Consider the following 21,561-nt stretch of genomic DNA (forward strand, 5'->3'; position numbering starts at 1 on the left):
CCCATCCCTGAAAAGCAAGACCAAGCAGCTTTGAATGGCTTTCCTCAGTCTCCCCATTCACAAAATAATTGACCATGACTGCAAAGAGAATTAGTCCCAAACAGAGCTTCAACTAACACCAGAAGAAAAACAGTGGTGTCTCTAACTCTTTCCCTCTTAGTGACACTGTCAGGTTATTAATTAAGTTGGTTTTTATCCAATTAATGCTTTAGTTTAAAAAATGCTTAAAATGCTATTCCCTTTAAAAAGTCATAGAAGGGATTTGGGGCACTCTGGAGATTTTTTTTTTGGCTTTACACACAGTTTCCATAATGAAAACAAACCATCCAATTTTACTTTTAGTTCATTTCTTCCTGTTCCCACTTCCAGTTCACACGCTCTTGTCTACCTGGATCAAACACAGCTCCCTAAAATAGTTGCTTCCAATGAATTTGGAAAAAGATCGTTGCAAATGACTTAAAATTTTATACCACACTGCATTTATATTCAGTAGCTTCTTCCTAATACTAGTCTTTGAATAATACTACAAACTATATTTTCCCAAAGTATTTGTTCCACAGAATAAATATTCACTGGCCATTTGGATATTGTCCTACTAATAGCTACCATAATGTTCAGTATCTTCAATGTCTTACACAGCTGGTAGAGTTAGCCAAAACACTTCTCTTTCCAAGGGCACTCTAGTAGGTCGTGCTAATTGTTAGATAGAGCTTCCAGCAGGGACTGTAAAAACACAGCTTAAAAGATTTTAGTCCACCATGGCTATGCTAGGCTTTGGAGACTGAAGCCTTGGTGTATCTTTCTCTCCTCAAGCACCCTATAACTTTTTCCTGGCCTGCCTGTCCAGCTCTTCTGAACAGAAACCATGGAGAGACATGCAAGGGTCTCATCTTGCCAGAAGCTGGGAGCTCATCCAGACACAGGAGCTGGGAAGCAACATAGAAAAATTAATAAAGGTATGACTGGTGTTAAACATAAATGAGGCACCAACTTCTTCTGCCTCACTAATACAAGCAATAGGTTATAGGAACTCAAAATCCCATCAGAGCGCTCATCAAGTTTTGTCAACTGGGAAACAAGTCTTTAATTATTTAAAACAGATGTTTGTAATTCTATCATGTGCACATATGAATTTTCTGTTGAGTGCTCTGAAGGTGATAAGTCTTTAACCACTACAGCTAAATTGATTAAAATTTGTCCAGGAATACTCTTGAGTATGTATTCATCAGCATTTTACTTCTTTGCAAAAGTGTTAACAACGCTAATATTTTTTAATTTACATATAACAAGGGGATGATGTTTTAAGATTAATTCTATGCACTGAAAAAAACCACAAACCTTTCAAAAATTTTTTTTTCAGGTAAAGTATTGAGGGTGATCACTATTAAGCCTAAAGAAGTTGCTATGAATTTTGGTATTAGCTCCAAATGGCTACAGAAATAGTCCTCTCAAGGTCTCCAGATGGCTTCCAAATGGATTATCATTTCTGAGAAACACACTGGTCTTCTGTATGGCAGAAACAAACATTTCAAGTACGTAAGCTAACACTTAACAGAGCTATAAAATGCAAATTCTACTAATGCAACAGTAGTAGAAAACAACTAGAAAATTTTTTTTTGTTTTTGTAAAAAAGATCAATTCCACATTATACTCTAGATATAAATACAGAAATTTATACAACCAGTAAAGAATTTATATTGATAATTACCAAATGATGCTTTATCAATCCTGCTGATGCTACTATTCATCTCTGAAGAGAAAGTAGAGATATTTTAAGTCCTGTCCAAAGCTTAAATCCTGTCCAAACTCCTCAGCTTCCTCAAGTCATCAAAAACCTGTTCCTTAAGACAGCAATACAGTCATGTACAGTTCTTGCAAACATTAAATCCTCGCAGTTAGAATAAGCAGCATCAAACCTAGATGATATGAAAATCATACCACAAAACATACAATCCATGAAAACAGAATAAAAAATACAGGACAGCCTGTGTTATAAATGTATACAGGATGCTGCAGTTGAGAGGTACTTAAGTTATTGGGGTGAAAAAATAAATTTAAAATTACTTCTTTAATTTTATTTTCTGTGGCTCTCACTTCCTCATACAAGTGACAAGATGATTTTCTGGTTGTAAGCTAAACAAATTGCTCCAGCTCCGTTATCCTCAATGAGATACATTCCTTGTGACTTTACCTTTCACAAGGCCTTTTTGCACTGCTAATTATTAATTACCAGAACTGTTGAACTCATAGCCAAGAACTTAATATTTAGGGGCACACAGAGAGCACTGCAGAAATAGCTGTAAACACTACTAATGCAATCATTAGCAGGAAGCATCAAGCAAAATGGAATCACCATAGGGGGTTTTGTCTTGCAAGTACATTATTACAACTGTTTTTAAAGTAGGACTATGGAACATCCTCTCATATTTGCTTTATATATTATTTTTCCATTACATGTGGAAAAGGTCTCCTGCCAGTGTTCCTGAAATGAAACCACATGCATTGAAAAACACTGATAATTTTACCCTTGAAGTAATGTTCATTATGAAGGCTTCATGAAATTTGAATTAATAGCATGAGCAAGTTCAATTAAAAAGTAAAATTGGCAGGTTATCTATTTCTCTACAAAAAGCATAGGAAAATATAAAATGAACATTTATGAAAAAAAAATCAACACCTCTCCTTTGAATTACAGCGATGCAGGATTGCAGTATTAATTATTTTCGCCAGGGATAGAGAGATAAAGATGATTTCTATTTATTATTTACAGGACCAAGCATGTTAATTCCAGTCCCAAAACAAGAAACACTGGAATGAAATAGTCTGGGAGGGTTTTTGATCATATGCTTTACACTTTACTGTTCTTCCAAGTTCAAAGCATTTTTCTTTGATTGAAAGAAACACTCAGGAGAAAAGAATAGTGTTTAAGGGGAGAGACATAAAAATGTATCAAAGAAAATTTTCCCTTGCCATCTTATAAAAAATATTGATTTTTGAGTCTTCTTTTCTTTGAATTATTGCAAAACATCCCCAACACCTAAAACTATGAGTTGGCTTGATTTCATTCAGTTTCTAAAAAGAAGTCATGAGGCTTTATAAAGGCAAAACTTGCATGATCTAAATCAGAGGTTGCTACAGCAATCAAATACAGTGCACTTTGAAAATCCTACTTGAAAATGACAAAACAGCAACTTATATTTAGCAACCTGCTGCAATTTCAAAACATGCAGCTCTTGTGTTCCTCTCTCTGAGGTGTAGAGCTTTTCAACTATACAAATACCAGCCACTACAAGAAAAATGCAGATTACTCTGTTCTCCCTTCAGGCTTTAATGTATACTGACCACAAAAATCGCATGTATTTGACTGGGGAGGAAAATTTTAATCCACTAAACTTTGTATAGGGATTGTCTTGATAAATCTAGCATGTTGAATCAGGCTCCACAGGATCTTGTTTTCTAAAAAGCTAACTGCTTTTAGGGATGTGTTTACCTTGGTTTTGTTGAGATATTGGGATGTGTGCTTTGAAGCACTTTTTACAGCAGGATTAAATTAGGGAGAATACAGTACATTTAAAAAATGTATTTAGTTCTAGGAGCTGGGACTTTTACAGCAGTAAGGAAAAAGCCCCAATATTTAGAATAACCATGAGAGAGTAACACTGTTCAGGTCTTCAAAAAAGCCACATCACTTAAACACAGCTACAACCCACAACCTCCAGAGAGACCCCCTGTAAAAATATTTTGAGCCTCCTTGTCAGATGCATTTGCACTTCATAGCCAACACTAGTCTAAGGCATAGAGTTGCATAAAATTTGCTCTCCTGGGCATCTAATAAATACAGCATTAATGATACATACAGTTTTGTTTTTTCTTATTCACGTGTTTAAAAAAACTGCTTAGGACAATCAAAGTTAAATTCTTTGGTGGTCATTTAGAAAAATGAACATTGATCAGTTGTACTATACTGAGGTAATTTGAGGAGTGCCATAAGAAAGCTGTTACAAACAAAATTTTCCCATTTTCCCTGCCCAAAAGCAGCTCCCATTTTTTAATATACTCAGCATAGACCTCTACAGTGACTTGAAGAGATCTGGATCCATAGCCCATCTTAATGCATTACATACAGCAAGGCTGAGAGTTGTAAAGAGATTGTATCTCACAATCAGGAAAGCAAAGAAAGTTCTGCTATGTATTATGTCCTTGAACAGATCAGAAGATTACCTATGTTGTCTAGTATAATGTCAATATGCTAAAATGCTGCCACATGTTAAAATACAGTGTAGCTCATGGAGAACCAAAGGGAAAAGGAAATAAAGCTTACAAAGACTTTGCAGATGTCCCCTGAATGTCATGAAAGGGGTGAATGTCAAGTACATTAAAATAAAACCAGAACCAACAAACTTTCCATTGTTTGCCTAACTTTTCATTTTTTTCATATGCTTTTCATACAACAGCAGAAAGTGATATCATTTGGCAAATGCATTTTGGTTTATTTTGTATGCAAAACCTAATAGAAAATAGCCTTTTACTTTTGTTTGCTTACCAGAATAATCATTATGTCCACAGAACTCCCAGAGTGGTGCCTGTTGAACTTACAGCAGCAAGAAGACAAAGAACTACAATAAGATAAAAACTAAGCCTGTTTGATTATTTTGATTTTTTTTTCTCTAATAAAACAACGAGTATAATAGATTTTACTTTCCAAGGGATGAGTCCCATCTACTTGCCATGGAACAACTCTGGTCATATGCATGAGAAATGGAGGGCAAAACTAGGATGCAGTACTTGACATTGGCCCCTCTATCCAAGAAAATAAGTTTTGGTAAAAACCAAATGAAACCTTACTCTGCTGCCCATGAGGAAAACATACATAGATATTAAGATACTCTAATGTTTAGGAAACATCAAAGCTACTTGATTAATGAAAGTCAAGTGTTCCTTGAGCTGCAATGACACATTGCTAGAAACAGCAAGGAGAGAGCAATTCTGTGCAAGTTTTCTGGCAGGTGGTGCAAAGTCATCTCATCTCAAACATTTAGGTAGGATTTTTTTGTAGGTATCTAAAATTTATTTTCTGTCTAGATTAATTCTTTTGTGAAAAGTTTACCAGGAAATTAAATAATGAACCTGTTTCATTTAAGTAAAGTGTAAATAACCTTACAAACTCTGGTCTAGAGCAATATCTAAACAAAGATGGTTTTAATTTTTTTAACCTGTTTACACTCATGGATTACTGTCTTGCATGTGATTCATCTTAGCATGCATAGCCTAAAACCTTATAGTCTGCGTTTTTTCATTTTTATGGTCTACTGATGGTGGAGTGCTGTCAAGAAACAAATGGATACCTTTGTAAAGAAATGCATACAGATGCATTTTTAAATTAATAGTTAATTAGCAACAAGTAAAAGTTTACCCCACAAAAATCAAACCAGCTGCTACATTTTAAATATCTTCTTATGTATGATAAATAAAATTAAATTTTTCTTTAAGAAAATTTCATTAATATTTAAACCTGCTTTTGAACAATAGAATAAATAAAACCATTAGTGCCTACAAGTTCAAATATGCTACAGCTGTTTAAGATAACTGAATAACTACATTAAAATGCACCATTGAGAAGATTCTTTATCATTTTCCATGCAGGAAGCCAATTGATGTTTTTGTGAGGTACCGGTCTTTCAAAAATTCTCATAAGTTAGTTACCTGATAAACCTTCTGTACATGATATATTTAAAAATCTAACTGTACAGTGTTTCAATCATATATAATCTGCTGAATATGGCACAAATGCTAAGTTTCCACACCCACACACCCTTTGCCATAGAACACATTTTAGGCATAACACAACACTGAAGAATAGAAAAGTGCCTGAAACTGGAGGAAAAAAAAAAAGACACTCAAGTAGCAATAAATTAAATCTCATTCAAACCGATAAAAAAGTTGTTCAAGTGTTTAAAGTATCAGATGTGTCATGCAACAGAACAACAGACAATTCAGGCAGGCACACCATGCATTATAGTTTGCATTCATGGTATCATGAGGTATCTCTCCCCTCTTCTGCATGGCCAGCGAGTGCTGGATACCTGCGGCACTGCCAGGCTCACGTGTTGAACCTTCCAGATTTCCTGGTCTCCTGCACATGAGGTTTTACAGAGCTGCGCCTCGGAAGGAAAACCAGATGACCTCATGCTGTACAGTGGCATCTTGCTGCAGCATAAAGAGAGGCATACTGAGCTGCATGTAAGCAAAGCAATCATTCCTTGATTATATTTTCCAGTCACTGCAGTTCACCATCAACCGACCGATTTACCAAAGTGGGCTTATCCAAACTGGCCAATTTGCACACCAAGAAAACATCTTCACAGAACATATCACCTTTTCCTTTTTGTTTTGGCACAAATCCTTTTGTACTCTTGCTGCAAGTTCTCCACCACACAAGAATTCAGAGATGCTAGCCTGTACAAACACCAGTGCTTATTCTTCCATAAACTACAAGGACAGCCAAGTGCCTGCAACAGCTTTGCTTCTCCAGCAACTTTCTCTTCTCTCTTTAAGAAAAGCACCAGCATAATTACACTTCAGACAAAGGGGTGTTCTTGCTGAGCTCTTTAATTCCCTGGAGAATTCGCTTCATATGACCCACTTTCGTTATCCCCAGGTCCTACAGAAAATTTAAAAATAGAAAAAGAAAAAAAAGAGAAGAAAAAAAAGAAGGAAGTTTACTTTAAAAATGGGAAAAAGAAACCCCATTGATTATGACCTATCCATGCAACAGATGTCTAGAAATGTGCTCATTGCAATCAACAGTAACCAGGAAGTGTTAGCAAGAGTTGCTTTACAAAAAGACTCCTAAGAGCATACAATAAATCCCTCTCTGTCTGGCAGACAAAACATTACTTACCTGCAACAGCAACAACCCAGGGCACTTCAATATACATCAAAACCATCTTTGGCTTGACTTATAAATACAAACACCTTTCACAATTTCTGGCAAAATAAGAGAACAATCTCCCCCTCCTCTCTAACACAGCAACAAAATGCTTGGTAGAATGTGATGGATTGAAACTTCTGTCCAGCAATGTTACTTGATCTGAGGCCCTATGATGTCTGCTTTAATCAGCAAACACACATATCCCCAGTTTCTCAAGGGAAAGTGGGTGTAATGGCTACAGGCATGTAGGACAACTTCCCTTTAGAGAGCAATAGAAAGAGTAAGCCTTTGTTTTTCATTCCAAAAAGGTTACATCTCCTAGCATAGATGCTCCTGATTAGAGAGCTGGAAGAAAAATTCTCAGAAACATGATAGTCATATCCCAAAGGAAATGTAAAAAGCACAAATCTCCTTGTAGCCACTAAATCATTCACATCAGCTGAAATGTTTCTATTATTGGTTTCCAGACCGGTCTCTGCACACAACAACAGACAAGAATTTTTTGTAGCAAACTTCTTCCAGTATTAGTAATAGCTTTAGCAGCATCCTTTTTCAATTTTGGCTGGTCCAATGATCAGAGAAACAGAATGGGATGCCCAGCTGTGCTAATGATCTCCCACCACTCTAATGAATTTTCAGCTCAGTCTGGTGGAAATCTGCTTCCCTTATCTGTAAAACTCAGCTATGAAAAAGCCTTCAAAAACCACGTTTTAGGGGTGTTGAGCAATCAGGAGAGTCAAACACTAGTTATTAGTAGAATAAACCTTACATAAATACATTATGGTTAAATAACTAAAAAAAAATTAGAAAAGTTTCACAATTTTTCTGAAAGAGAAATAATTTCATTTAAAAAGAAAGATTTTTCTTTTAAAAAATAATATAGAGACATTAAAAAGAAGGGACTGTAATTAGGCAGCTTGAAAAAATTTTTCTCATAAAGAGTGGAAAATGAAAGCATATATATTATTCCATATGTACTCTACACAAAGACTGTATCTACATTTCTACAGCCACAGAGACCTCAGAAAAATCTGTATTCTATATTACTTTAAAATGTTAGCATGCATTTAATTTTGGAAGAAAGGGGTGGTAAAATGGGCATGAATTAATTATTTTATTATAAAGGTAGCACAGCCAAGATTAAAAAGATGGTTTAATTTTCAGAGAGTCAAGACTGAATTCTGGTTATGTTAGAGAGAAAAAATACTTGGCTGTTTTTTCAGTTGAAAACTATCAGCACTATAAATAGATAGTCATCCTTTACAGGACTTTGGCACAAAGGTGTCAGCATTAAGGAGCTCAGTTTATTCATAAAAGTTCCCAAAGCAAGTGCTGTTCACAAACTACCTGGAAAAAACCTTATGATTTTCCACATCACATAAATTTATTTTATTTTCACTAATAGTCATCTCACTTATAAACAAATGTAGTACTCATTTTTAATTTAAGAATAGTTAATGTAGGTAGTAGTCAAATTCATCCTAAAATGACAGTAATATTTATAATTTTACATTTCTGTAATATTGTCCTTTTTATGTTAAACTTAATTCTCAAGTGAATCAAAAAAAGCTGCACATGACTACTGAAACTAATGAAATAGCCTAGTTGCTATGTGGAAGAAACTCTACATAAGGGAAAACCCATAAGGATACTTTCCAAACCACAACAAACCACACAATTTAAAGGTTAAGAACTTAGAAATTCTTCAGAACAAATATATTTTCATGAGTAGAACTTCTGTTGGATAAGCAATACAGTGAGGTGCTGCCAGAGTTCAAAATCAGAAGAAAGAAACATATTATGAAATTCCAAAAAAACTCAGCCACTCTTCCCACCAGCCTTTGTAAAGCATTTCACAACACCTTTGATTCAGAAGCAAGAGATTTTGGGTTTATTTCTTTTCCAGCTGAAGTTGCTGTAATGCTTATCACAACAGCAAGTCTCAAGTGCCTCATCAAAAATTTTGGGGACCCCTTTCTGCCACACTTCCAAGGCAAAAAAACCCCAACAAAAACCCTCATTTTTTATGCTTTTATAATAGTTTTCAGTTTGGTGGAAACTAGAATTTATACAGTCATGACACCAGATGCTATTTGGTATTCTCAGTTTACTGCTTATGCAGAAAAGTTTGCTGAAATTTCCTCATCTCGGACTAAAAGGATCTGCTACAGCAGCACATCATGCATCATTCAAAGAACAAGAGCCTCAAATATCTCTGGAATTGGTGCATGAGACAAAATCTGTTCATATCTAATTGATACCTAGTTAACAAAAATTCAATTTGACTAAACTACAGTTTTGAAGAAGAAACTGTATACAGAATCTGAAGAAAAAAAATAGACTTTCTTTTTTCCCAGATATGGCCTTAGAACTACAGTATCACCTCTCCTCTTGCTCTCCCTAACCACTGTGCCATTTCTTGGACAGTTTTTGGCCAAATGTACCACCACTAACAATTTATGTAAGAAATCCTTAATAATAACATCTTCTAAATGTGAAATCTACCCTACTTGTATCCCCAGTGTTAAAAGCATGTCTGAAATCTAACAAATCTTACAAAACTTTTTCCATAAAAAAAATTTTCAAAACATGCTACTGCAAAAGACAGGGATGAAGTGTCACAGTCCTTGTCACAGATTTTAGTTTGACTGGCACTGCTTATCAAGGTGATCTGTGGCATGGAAAGCCTTTCTCCAAGGAAACCAACATTGCTTTGGAACTTTAAAGAGACATCATCCCCTCGTCCTACTAAATGTGTTGCAGTTCTGATTATGACTAAGCTGCCTGAATAGGAACATGGTTAAAAAAATAAATAAGGTTTAAAAAAGGTTAAAATAAAGGTTAAATAAGGTTAAAAAAAAAAGTCACAACTACACCTTCTTTCTACAGTTTTTGCAGAATAACACACAATTTACTGCCCAGCTATTCATCAAGCAAAAGAAAATCATATGAGTGTAAATTTCTAAGATCCCCCTAAATGAAATCAGGCATAAGAGGCTGAAGAAAGATCATTACTGCAAGGACTGGGTAGAAAGAGATAGCCTGGTTTTTCATTTGCCAGTTGCCACACAGAGCTCCCTGAGAATGGGATCCACAAACTATGCAGAAATACAATTAGAGGTGCCCAATCCTTCTGTCAGCATATCAATCTGTTCCAGTGATGCATGCAAAGGAAGAGTGTTTCATCAAATCCTTCTCCATACCGCTTTTTATCTCTACTTTTGACCACAAAAAGAAAGGTGGGCTCAGAGGATTAAATTAAAACAGGCAGCATTTTTTCCTGCTGCAGACATGAAAGGTAATAGAGGTAAATGTATTGCACATGAGTTAAGAACTCATGAATCAACGGTGATCTTGTTTAGCTTGTCAGGAAGAACAGGCCTTGCAGTGGAGGAGAGGCTGCAGACAGATTATTGCTTGCAAGAGCACTGAAGGCTCATTGCACACCTCGATAGCCAAAGGGAGGAAATATTCACAGGGCAGCTTGTGACGTGTTCCTCATTTCCCAAGTAGCACATTACACATCTTGACACCAATTCAGGTCACTGGAGAAAACTGCAGGCTGCCTGAGACATCCTTAATTGGCTCCCTGCAGAGACCCTGCCCTGTAATCAGCAGGATGAGCACTAAACTCTGCTATTTAAGTTCAGTGCTGTTAGAGTGCAAGCCATGCCCAGCCAAAAACCTGGCCTAGCTTATGAAGGGCACTGATTTGGAAGCTCTCGGCATCTGCTAATGAGCACATGGGGCGATTCTGGAGGGAGGTTTTGGTTGGCTCAGGGCATGCCTTTGGCAACTTGTGTAGACCAGCTCCTCATCCCACATGTCTCCAGGCAGCACTGCATAGAGGAGTTGGCTCTCTGCAGGCCCTCTAAGACAAGCCTTTAGATTTTTTATGGCACAGACATTTGTGATGGGCTTTTATATACACCAAAGCAACATGAGCCTTAGCAACAGGGATACGGGTTGGTAGTTATCCTGCTGCAGACATTTACTTGGTTTGAGTGCCAGTCCACTGGGCACGCAGTCAAATTGGTACTCATGAGAAATAAGGCATGGCCAGAAGCCATGTCCAGGTTAACACTGATCTTACCCACCATAATTTATTCCAACTTTAAATTTTCTTAACATTTCAACAAACCTATGCATTGTGTGATGCTGAGTTTCTCAGCGGAATTTTAAGTTTGTTCAGCACTCATTCAGAACAGGGAGTTGCAACATCCATCACTGGAACACTGTGGTGGATTGCTTGGACAGTCTTCTATTTCTAAAGTTTTGCAGGGAGGGACTGTCCTAAAACTGTCCCTTTCTGTCAGAAAGTGTCCTGAAAGAAAGGCATTTAACTTCCATGGAAAGAAGCTTAGGCAATTTAATACCAAAGAGTAAAATGATACACAACAGCCAAACAGATTATCTGAAACACAGCTATTTTCAGCAGCTGCTTTCTATTGCAACAGTCACACAATGCAAGCACTACCCTTATAAGATCAGGATTGCACATGACATAAAAAACTTTACATAAAATAACACACTTGTATGAAAATATTGTCTCTACCTGGAGACTATTGCACTGTGGCTAGAACAATGACTTGCACTCTAAATGTAAATATTTGCAATTTATACAATATCCTATTTCCTCTCTTATGTGCTAAAAGCAGTTGCAAAACCCATTACCAAGAACTCATTACTACCAAGTTCCTGGAAAAAGTCATTTAATGAATCCCCAAAGATATAACCACTATTATTACATATAATGGATGCACTTAAGTCATTCCTGAAAAAGACCAGCAAGCTCTTATAACAGCCTCAAACTGCTGGATAACATTTCTCCCTGCAAAATTTATCTATCTGACCTCAGAGGAAAAAGGTTTTACAATTTTGAAATAAAATACTCTTTTTAAAAAATCTATACAGCCAAAATCAGAGGTCTGTCACCGATGGGAAAACCTATTTTGACACACAAACACCAACACCATGTAAGCCAAATACTGCAATTTATTAAGCTGCTTATCTCTCTCACACCCACTATGTCCAATATATACACAATAAATCATGTGGAGTGGATCAGCCCCTGCAGGAGATAGATTCAAAATAATTATAACCACCATCAACTGATCTGTACTGATCATGTTTAATGGAAACAGTGAACTCTTGAAGAAAACATTATATTACACAGATGCTAGTAAGATATCAAATGTGCTTCTCCTATGCCTTCTGACATAAACTGCATCTACTGCATTGTATCATTCTGCATAAAGTGGGGGAAAAAAAAAGAAATTTTGGATAAAACAGATATTTTTAGTTGTGAGTTCAAGTCAGTACTTCAGAAAGTCAGGCCCAAGGACAGCACATATTAGTTTATTGCATATTTGCACAGTGTAAGCCAAGCTACAAGCAATGACAAGTGCAGGGAAAGAAGAAAAGTTGGTTGTTGTTTTGTCAAAGAAAATGGTCAATAGCAGAAAAGTAGCACAAAGGAAATACCTTAAGGTCTCGCCTTTCCAGATGTAAAAGCTCAGAGCCTCGGATGTCATGGCTGATGAAGATTTCTTTGTACTCTCCCAAACTGAGCAGATCCAGCCAAGCAGCAACTTCATCTGTGCCCCATTTTTGAACTACCAAAGTTAAGAGCAAAACCCCCTTAATTTCTACATGCTCAAATGCATCACAAGCAAAGGTTAGGCCAAAGAGAGTGGAAAACAGAGTAGAATTGCCGTGCTAGCAAAGGGAAAGGTTAGAGGTGTCTTTTCCACAAAAACTGACAATTTCCTTTTTACATGCAGGTTACAGGTTAGCAGTTAACACAAGAAAGTATCTAAACAAAGTTGGGGTTCTTTGCTTTGCAGCCATGCTTTCAGCTTTACTCCAGTTTCTTCAGTAAAGCCTTTAAAACCTCATGTCCCAACAAATTCACATTAAACCAGCTAAGGATCCGTGATGCAAAGTCTAATGTTGTTCTACTGCATGTCATTAATTTATTAGTAGTCATCCAGGGAGAGGAGAAGCCTTCAAAAACTAATTAACATGTAAAATTAAAATAGCAACCGTACCTCAAATATAGCAATGGCAGCAAGCAAGTCCAGTTTTAATTAACAGATTCTAGTATTCTTAATTCTTAAGACAAAAGGTACTCTTTAAGCTACTGTGTTACACAGGCCATTAAGCAGCTCTCTGTAAAACATTGTTCTCTAAGGTTAGTTGCCCACATTAGTCCCATTAAGACCACATATATTAAAAAAATAGTTATGCTACTTATTGCTATAATTTTGCAACTTCATTCAGTGCTGATTGCTTTACTTTATAATGAAGAGAAATCTGATATCTAATCTGAAACTTAGATCTGATCAAAAACCGCAAGATTTTGTAGATTGTGTTCATTGAAAGAATAAAGACATAGAAACAGTTTTAGGACCATCTAATCACTGATTACGTCCTGGACATAATCTTAAGGAAGTGAGCTCACGAATAAAAATGGGAAGAGAGGAGGGTGGAGTTTGTTCAACTTCTAATTAAAAAATCAGTATTGCCTATCATGATTTTTTGTTTGAGCTGTCTCACTTACTGAACCTATAACCCACCCAAAAATTAAGAATAACTGGTTAATTAAACCAGTGTGATAAAAGTTATGTCACACCTAAAACTAAACTGAAAAACCTGAATTGGAGTATCACAGGGAAACAATGTGTTTACCCATGGCTTGTATGGCTATGAGTAAACCAAATGTAACCACCAGCAAAGACACAGATCCTGTTGCATGATAAAACTTTCAAAGTATTTTCACAGAAGTTCTTTGGTTCACTTGGTAGTACTGGGGGTCCTACTGAATGTTTTCCAAATGCACTGAAAGAAATATTTATCCTAATGAAGATGCCAGTTAGCTCAGGTGCTTTCCAGTTTGACTTTAGTCTTAGGTAAGTCTTGTCACCTCTTACCAAAAAAATCCCATAAAATCACATTTCCTGAAAATGCTACTACTCTTCTTGCAATTTCAAAACACATACCAGGCTGAGGGCTGGTCTTATGCTTCTGAATTTTTTCTTTTTTAAACTTTGGCACTATACGAAACACTGTACTTCTATTGTTTCTTTTAGCATAATCCAGAGGGGGATCCTGCATGAGAAAAGAGGCATAGTTACCTTTAATTAAGAGAAAACAACTGTTAAATTAGATGCTTGTGATGGTAATTTATAGCTAATCTCAAAAAGTAAGACCCAAATTTACTTCTGTAAAGAATAATGTTAGGATTTAATTCTATACATATTTGTATTAATAAATATAAATTAAAAATATATGTTTCATGTATTTATTTATCAATCAAAACCTTTACATTCACAGATGGGAATAAAACACCAAAAAAAGGCACCAAGCTTAGAAGGTTGTTCACAGCAGACAGAAATGATCCAGCAACACTATTGAAAGTTCCTCAAGAGATCATGAAAAATTGTAATTTACTTTTCCCTATCAAAAGAAAATTAAGTTCAGTTAAAATCAGAATGTGTTACTCAAACTCACCTCATCATCATTTGGTTGAAAAACATAATAAAGCCAAGGAATCTCAGCAAGTTTTCTCAACTCTGTTTCCACACTGTGCAAAGCATCAGACAACAGTTCTTCATGGGGAGCTTCTAACTGCTGTTTATAAACAGGCCAGAAAAATAGGACTTTCAGTTTCATGAGGTTTAACATCTAAGTCTAGATACCATCTTGTTACCACACACAGACAGATGACTACTTCATGGTGAGTGTCAACAAATGGTGAAGACAAATAATATTCCAAAGTTAGACTTTCCTCAAGAGATGTGTGAGACCACCCTCATACTACATTTAGTACAGTCCCATCAATCACAATCACAAAGGCATGACTGAGACAGCTGAGACTTTTGGTGCAGAGCAGTTGGGTATAGTTGTCAATCCTTGTCATCCTTCACTGCACTCCTGAGTCTTTACACAGAGCAAGAGTTATCTGGTAATACCACTGCAAGGACACACTAGCAATGGACACTACCAACTGAAGGAAGAGAAAATCTGATGAGAAAAATAAGCAGCTGAAAAATCTTTGTATGAAACGTGGTGTACAAAAATTGAGTAGATGGTAATAAGCCTCTGTTATTTTTTGCAAATGTGTTCAGATGGTTGATCACTATCTCATGTTCAAGTATGAAGAAATGGATCATGCTGAAGATTTCCATTCCCAAAGGCCTTCCAGTGGTGATATGATACCTGCACTACCCATTCTAAATAGAGACAGGGAGCAATAGGCACTGCTTCTGGCTAAGGGTGGAAAGTACTCCTTGGCAGAAGGCAAATAGACAAAAACATCAGTAAAGGCCAAAGGGAAAAAGAAAGTAGTGGCTGTGTAAAAACATTGGGACTTGATGATGCATGTGAATTTGGCTCTCTTCAGATTTTGAGGACCCCACAGAGATGCCTGTTTCCTTTAAAACTCCAGTCTGAAAAGTGTTCTGAAGCTGTTGTGTGAGTAAACACATGTGGAAGAGGTAAGGAAGGCAGCTGATCCCTTGAAAAGCTGTTTTGAGCTCATCTGGGATTGCTGAAACACCATTTTGAGGTAAAGAGTTGAATCCTAGACCAAGTTGCTTGGAATCATTAATAAAGCAATCTGAACATCTATTTCTCTCTTTCAAGTAAAAGTAGTCTAAAAGCAGTGCAGAATATCCTTCTGAAAAGATCTAATTCAGTTACATCCTAGTGAATGCATTTTTTAAATGGAATTATAAGAAAATCTTGGATCTCCAGTGCTGGAAAAATATTTTGATATTGTTGGAGTTTAGTGATAAATTACAAACCCCATTAATTTATCCTGCCTAACAAAAATGTCTTTCCTTTGCTTCAGTAGCCTGCCTATGTTCCCATCTTTCAAAGGAAAGACCATCGATAGTAAGATCTTACTGTCTAATATAGTGATACTGGAAATATAAGGTCCCTTTGTTATTCTGTTATTTTCTCTGTGTGTCCATAAGCAGATTTTGATCTTTACTTTGACCTTTTTTTTTTTTTTTTACCTTCGATTTGAACAGCTCAGTTAATTTGGAGCATGGGGAAAAAGCCACTTGTCTTTGAAGAAGTTACAACTTTTCTTGTGTTTTCATTTCTGAGAAATTACTCAAGTCATCTCTTTTCTATAAAAGAATGAAGCAAGGAATTCTGTCTTTCTCAACAAGTACTGATCTAATTGCTTGATTCTCAGAGGAAAACATTTTGCCTGGGGACAAAAAAATGCTCATCTGATGGGGCTCTTGAAATAAATCCAAAATAATAATTCTGGTATAGAAAGAATCAGCAATTCAGGGCAAATTCTCCTCCTACAACATCTTGGAATATCTTATTTCCAAGATAAAAATTCACACTATGAATGAAGAAATAAAAATAAAGGATATTTTATTTCCTTCTCTATTTAAATTTTTGATATCAAAATATTTTATTTCAGTGATTTTAGACAATTTTATTCTGTTGCAACAAAAAGTCTGTCATACTTTTTCCTTAATGCATTTGAAAACTGGGCTTGGTTCCAGACTGGAAATGCCTTTTAAAATTAAAAATTGGATACAGGGCCATATAGACAAAATATAGTATTTGTAATTTTTTCCAAACTGTATTCCAGCCATAAGCATCTGAGAGATTCCACAATCAGCTTCATTGTCCCATCTTGAGCAGCCTGGTCTCATAAAAGGTGTCCCTGCTCATGGAAGGGAAGTTGGAACTGGAAAATCTTTAGTCACATCCACCTCAAAACATTCTGTGATCCTATGTTATTATCATCTCACTAAAGATTGCATTTTACCATTTGTTGTGATTTAATGTTCCTACTGTTGTATGAATTTGTTAATCATAGTTCTTGCAGGAGGTGGAAGGAACCACAGACTTGTTTTACATTATTGTACAGGTTTTTTTTTCTCTTTCTCAGTTGCTGTAAGAGCAAAACTCAATAGCTAGTAAATGGCAACCAAAGAAGCAGCTTACCAAGCATCCTAGTTTAGTTGCTGGCTGGGGTTAAACCAAATAGTATAAGCACCAAAGATATGAGTTTACTGCTCTCAAGAGCTTTGGCCACAGGAAAGAGGGATGTGGGAGAAGTGAAGACGCCAAAAATTTAGAGGAAGATATGAAAGAAAGAATGTCTGTTGTTATCAGAGAAGAAAGATCCTTACAACAGTTTATGATGGGAGTGCTGATGCATCAAGCAACATCTTACACTTCATCTCTCTCTCTCTCTTAATAGAATGAGGGACCAACACAGAGGCAACTGCAGCATTTATAAAATACATGGCAATAAGGTTAACCAGAGTGCCTTGTTACTGTGACTGTGAAATACTCGTCTAAATGAGCACAATGTCAAATGAGCATAATGGACACCTCTGGAATATTGTCTTGGTACCTTCCAAACAGCCTTTTTACTAAAAAAAGGGCCTGATGTAGCCTCATGAAGACATTTGCACAACCTTAATGAGAAGCAGAAGTACAACATGTAAAAATTCAGAAGCAGAAAAATGAATCAAAGCTTTGGAGCCTGAAGGGCCCAGTCCAACAACACAATGAGATCACAATCTGCTGCAGAAAAGGTAATGTTTCAATGGGAAGGTTTCCATAATAACATTATTTCCAAACTGTCTTGATAAATTTCACCAGTCCTAGTATGGTATCACCAACTTAAATGTTTTCTTCTAATTACTTTTGTAAAAATATTTAATTTTTTTAAATTGCTATTTTAATTCCCAGCTAAATCTAAAATATATGGGATTAGCAATAGCAATTTGAAAAAAAAATCAGCAGGTGTTTTTTCCCTTTTCTTGGACAAAAACATCTAATGAAATAACTTTCCTTTCAAAAACACTGTAAAATAAAACATGTGAACCTAATCTTTGACTATTTCTATAACTTAAACAATTATTAGCCTTTAGACTAAGTTTACTTTTGGTTACTCTAAAACAGATTTATCACTTGTTTGTATGGTATGCGAACCTGCAGTAAGTATTACATCCTAACTCAGCTAAATGAAAATATTCCTATTAATACCCATTTTAATTACAACACATATAAAAGAGCTAGTAATGAATTCTTTTGAATCTAAAGAAAATGTAATTTGAGTATCTTCTTAATGTAAAACTGGACCAGTATACAAAACCTGACATCTTTTCTCTCCCCACAATGTCAGTAGAGAAATTTTCTAATTATACACCCAGATACAATTGTTGAGAAATTCTTATCATTTTAGACACAAACACTTGCCAAAGAAGATGCCAAGTACCATTAGGAGTTTACTGAATACTTACCAGTTAAAGATTATAAAATAACTCCTGACAGGTATTAGAACAGGAGTGATATTTCCTTGCCCAGATTAGAAGTTGACTATATAAGCCTAAACATCTCTCACCCCAGGCTCCCCTTAAACTCTGAAGATGGTCACATAATAGTTCTCCAGAGGTTCTCTTAAATGCTATGTCTCCAGAAGATAAATAATCTTTTTCTAACATAGGCCTCCAAGACAGCTGAGTGTGAATCAGCCTCCCAAGGATACCTATTTCTCACCTCTGACTTTTAACAAGAGTCCAAGCAATGACTCAGCTATCTCAAGTGAGGTAAGATGGATGCCAGCCTAAGAGAAGATTTCAAAACTCATTCTGATCCAACCACAAATGCAGTGTAATCTTCTCCTATTGACCTTGCAGAACTTCTTGCAATGTGTCCTCACTTTGGCACCAATTTACCAAAAATCAGCAAAGAACAAATCACAGATGACCTGAATGAAGAATAAAATCATGTGCTTTGCGACCTTACCAAAGGAACTCTTCCTACTAGCAGAGATTCTGTTTCATTGTGTAGGGCCTTCACATTGACAGCTATTTCCATGGCAGTGTTTCTGGTAAGGCTCTGGGGAATAAGAAGCATAAACATTCTTTGAAGTGATGCAAGTCAGACTGAGAATAAGTACTTTCACCTTACAGCACAGATATTAAGTACCTTCTCCTGGAGAAATACATCAGTTTAGTTCTCACGGACAACCTGTCCAGCACTGAGAATAGAAACCAAAAATGTAGTATCTATTTGCTGTCTTTTCCTCAACTTCATTTAGTGTGGCATTAATACAATCCTGAAGATCATCAGGTGATCAGCTACCACACCATATCAATCCACACATGACAAAGACCAGTAGAAAAGTGGTGAATTTCATTTAACAATGACTATTGACTCCAATTTTTCACCTTATCCTCAGCAGAAGCAAGATACTAACCACACTTCAAGAAGCAAGGTCAACTAACATATTTACCCTGTGTCCATTTAGGTTAGATATGGACAGCCTCTACCTAATGAATCAGTCCTGGGTCCAATCCCAGAAAACACCCAGATTATCTAGTGTGAAGAGAGAAACCAGGAAACTCATTTCACATCAGCCCCTTTGCCTTCTCTGTATAGCACTCGGATAGCAATTAAGCATGAACATTTCTGTGAAAGCATCCACAGAAAATGACCTTTATGTAGTAACAGATCTGGTTCAGCCTCTGTCATGCCTCCACCCTCTCTGAGGATATGCCTGCACAGTACCAGCTGGGGAGGACAGTGGGGAATGCAGAAACTGCATCTTCTGCCTTCTCATCCAACTTGTTTTCAAATGGGGACCGGGGACAGTCCCCATGCCACAAGTTTGTGCACCCAGATGTTATAGCTTATTTATATAAATCTCAGTTCTTCTTTACCTCAGGAAACCTTGGGTTGGCTTTATTTAATGCATGTGAACATGCATTAACAGCATGAGCAAGCTCCTGCTCCAAGAGGCCATGTACTTTTGCTGCTTCACAGATCCTAAAAAAAACATTTAAAAAGGAGAATAATGTTTCTTAATTGCTTTAAAGAATAATTCTTGAGTACACAACTTCATCAGACGAGAAAATGCACAAGAACATGTTTCAAAAAACACTCATAAAATTATAGTCCTTTATAACAAAAGTTGAAAGGCAAGTATTTCTTCAAGCAATATAGCACCTCACAGAAATTATATCCATCACACAGATTATTTATGATGCTACAAAATACTGAGATGAATTTATTTGTCTTAGAACACTAATGCTATACAAAAAATGGAACAAAAAATGTTGGTCCTATTAATTCAAGTAAACTACAGAAGAAGACTCTAGCACATTGCAATAACTTACTTGAAATTATCTTAAAAACCCTTACACCTATTTCACAAGGCATATCCTTCAGATGTGACGTGAAAATTGGCTGCAGTCATTTAAGATTATGGGAGGTCCAACTGTAACTACAACCTCCAGACCATCTCTAGAATGGTGAAGTTTTTAAGATGTCTTGGCTAAACTTCACTTTGGGTAATTGATAAACTAAATTATTTGTCTATGACTGCAGTGTAAAGAGAGTATGTAGCCCTTCCTTTCTTATATTACTGGTGATTTTGATGCTAAAGATAATTAGTTGCTATGATAAAATGAATAGCAGCTTTATAAAATGTTCTGATTTAAAAAAAAAAGTTTTTATTTATCTCAGCCTATATGAATGGCTGAAGTTTCCATCCTGCTGACTTCTAGAGTTGACTTCTAAAGGGTTTTTCCAATAATTCCCAATTATATTTTTGCTTTGTCATAAAAAGAGAAGCTTCAATTTTTGCAAAGAAGCTTTACAGTTTTCCATTTCAGTTGCTACTTCAGAAAGTTGGTTTTTACAAGGAAAAGAAACCAACACAAAAACAAATAAATAAAATTTTTAAAAATACATAGGAAAAGGACACAAAAAGAAGTTGAGCCTCAAAAATAAAATAACATTTTTAAATTAGAAAAAAACAACTGATATAGTGGCAACAAAACTTTAAACCAGGGAAAATGTACATGTCTAAGTCTCTGGATGAATTTGCATTAATAATTCAGTCTTGATGTCTAGGTTGTCAATCCAACTTATTAATTTTACTTTACCTGGTAATAAGTTCTTCTGCAGCTTGTGAGCACAACTGGATCTGTGCAACTTCTTCTTCTGTAGCCAACTCAACAGCTTGCTGAGGGTACAAGGGAGATCGAATGACAGGCTTGCAGGAATCATACTTCTGTTTGTCCTCCCAAGACTTCAGGGTGTTTTCAAAGGCCTAATCAAAATGAATTATACATTCAATTGACAGCACTTGGGAGTATTCTTTCTCATTAAAAAACTTAATTTTACATTTTACATAATTTAAATTATATATTATTTAAAATTAACAAATAAACAGGTGCTTGATTTAATTTTATATAAAAAATACTACCCAATTAAATAATAATTTTACACCTAAAGTTTTTAAAACTTAGTATAGTGAGTAAGCCACTTCTGAAAGCTTGCTCTCTGTCTCTTCCCCATAGTCTTCAAACTATGTCTTCCAAACCAATAAGAACACAAAGACAGTAATAATGGTTGGACTCAATGATCTCAGAGGTATTTTTCAACCTAAATAATTTTACAATTCTGTGATTCTCTAACGCAAGCACATTTTGTGTGGATATCAAGATAGAAATTCAAATATTATTCTGATACAGAATTCAAATATTAAAAATGGTGGAGAAAAAAACCAAATTTACTAAAATAGAGTTCAAATTCCACCTGAACTCCACCCCAAATTCAGGATCCAGCTAGTG

The 21,561-nt window shown here is 35.9% G+C and overlaps 1 protein-coding gene across 2 annotated transcripts in view; it reads right to left on the reverse strand.

Moving 5' to 3' along the window:
• Window positions 1-6,571: 6,571 nt before the first annotated feature.
• The window catches only part of DGKH (diacylglycerol kinase eta), a 148,928-nt gene continuing 133,938 nt past the window's right edge, over window positions 6,572-21,561 (reverse strand). Inside the window, exons 25-31 of one of the 2 annotated variants that reach the window (XM_066571432.1) lie at window positions 20,872-21,038; window positions 19,645-19,750; window positions 18,728-18,820; window positions 14,444-14,563; window positions 13,933-14,041; window positions 12,416-12,546; window positions 6,572-6,661 (exon numbers count right to left, since the gene is read on the reverse strand). In XM_066571432.1, coding sequence (XP_066427529.1) covers window positions 6,572-6,661; window positions 12,416-12,546; window positions 13,933-14,041; window positions 14,444-14,563; window positions 18,728-18,820; window positions 19,645-19,750; window positions 20,872-21,038 — 816 coding nt within the window. The remainder of the gene's footprint in view (window positions 6,662-12,415; window positions 12,547-13,932; window positions 14,042-14,443; window positions 14,564-18,727; window positions 18,821-19,644; window positions 19,751-20,871; window positions 21,039-21,561) is intronic. The other variant, XM_066571435.1, reaches the window with a different exon arrangement.

This window comes from Molothrus aeneus, chromosome 2, assembly GCF_037042795.1.
Source record: "Molothrus aeneus isolate 106 chromosome 2, BPBGC_Maene_1.0, whole genome shotgun sequence".
In the NCBI taxonomy this organism is placed as follows: Eukaryota; Metazoa; Chordata; class Aves; order Passeriformes; family Icteridae; genus Molothrus; species Molothrus aeneus.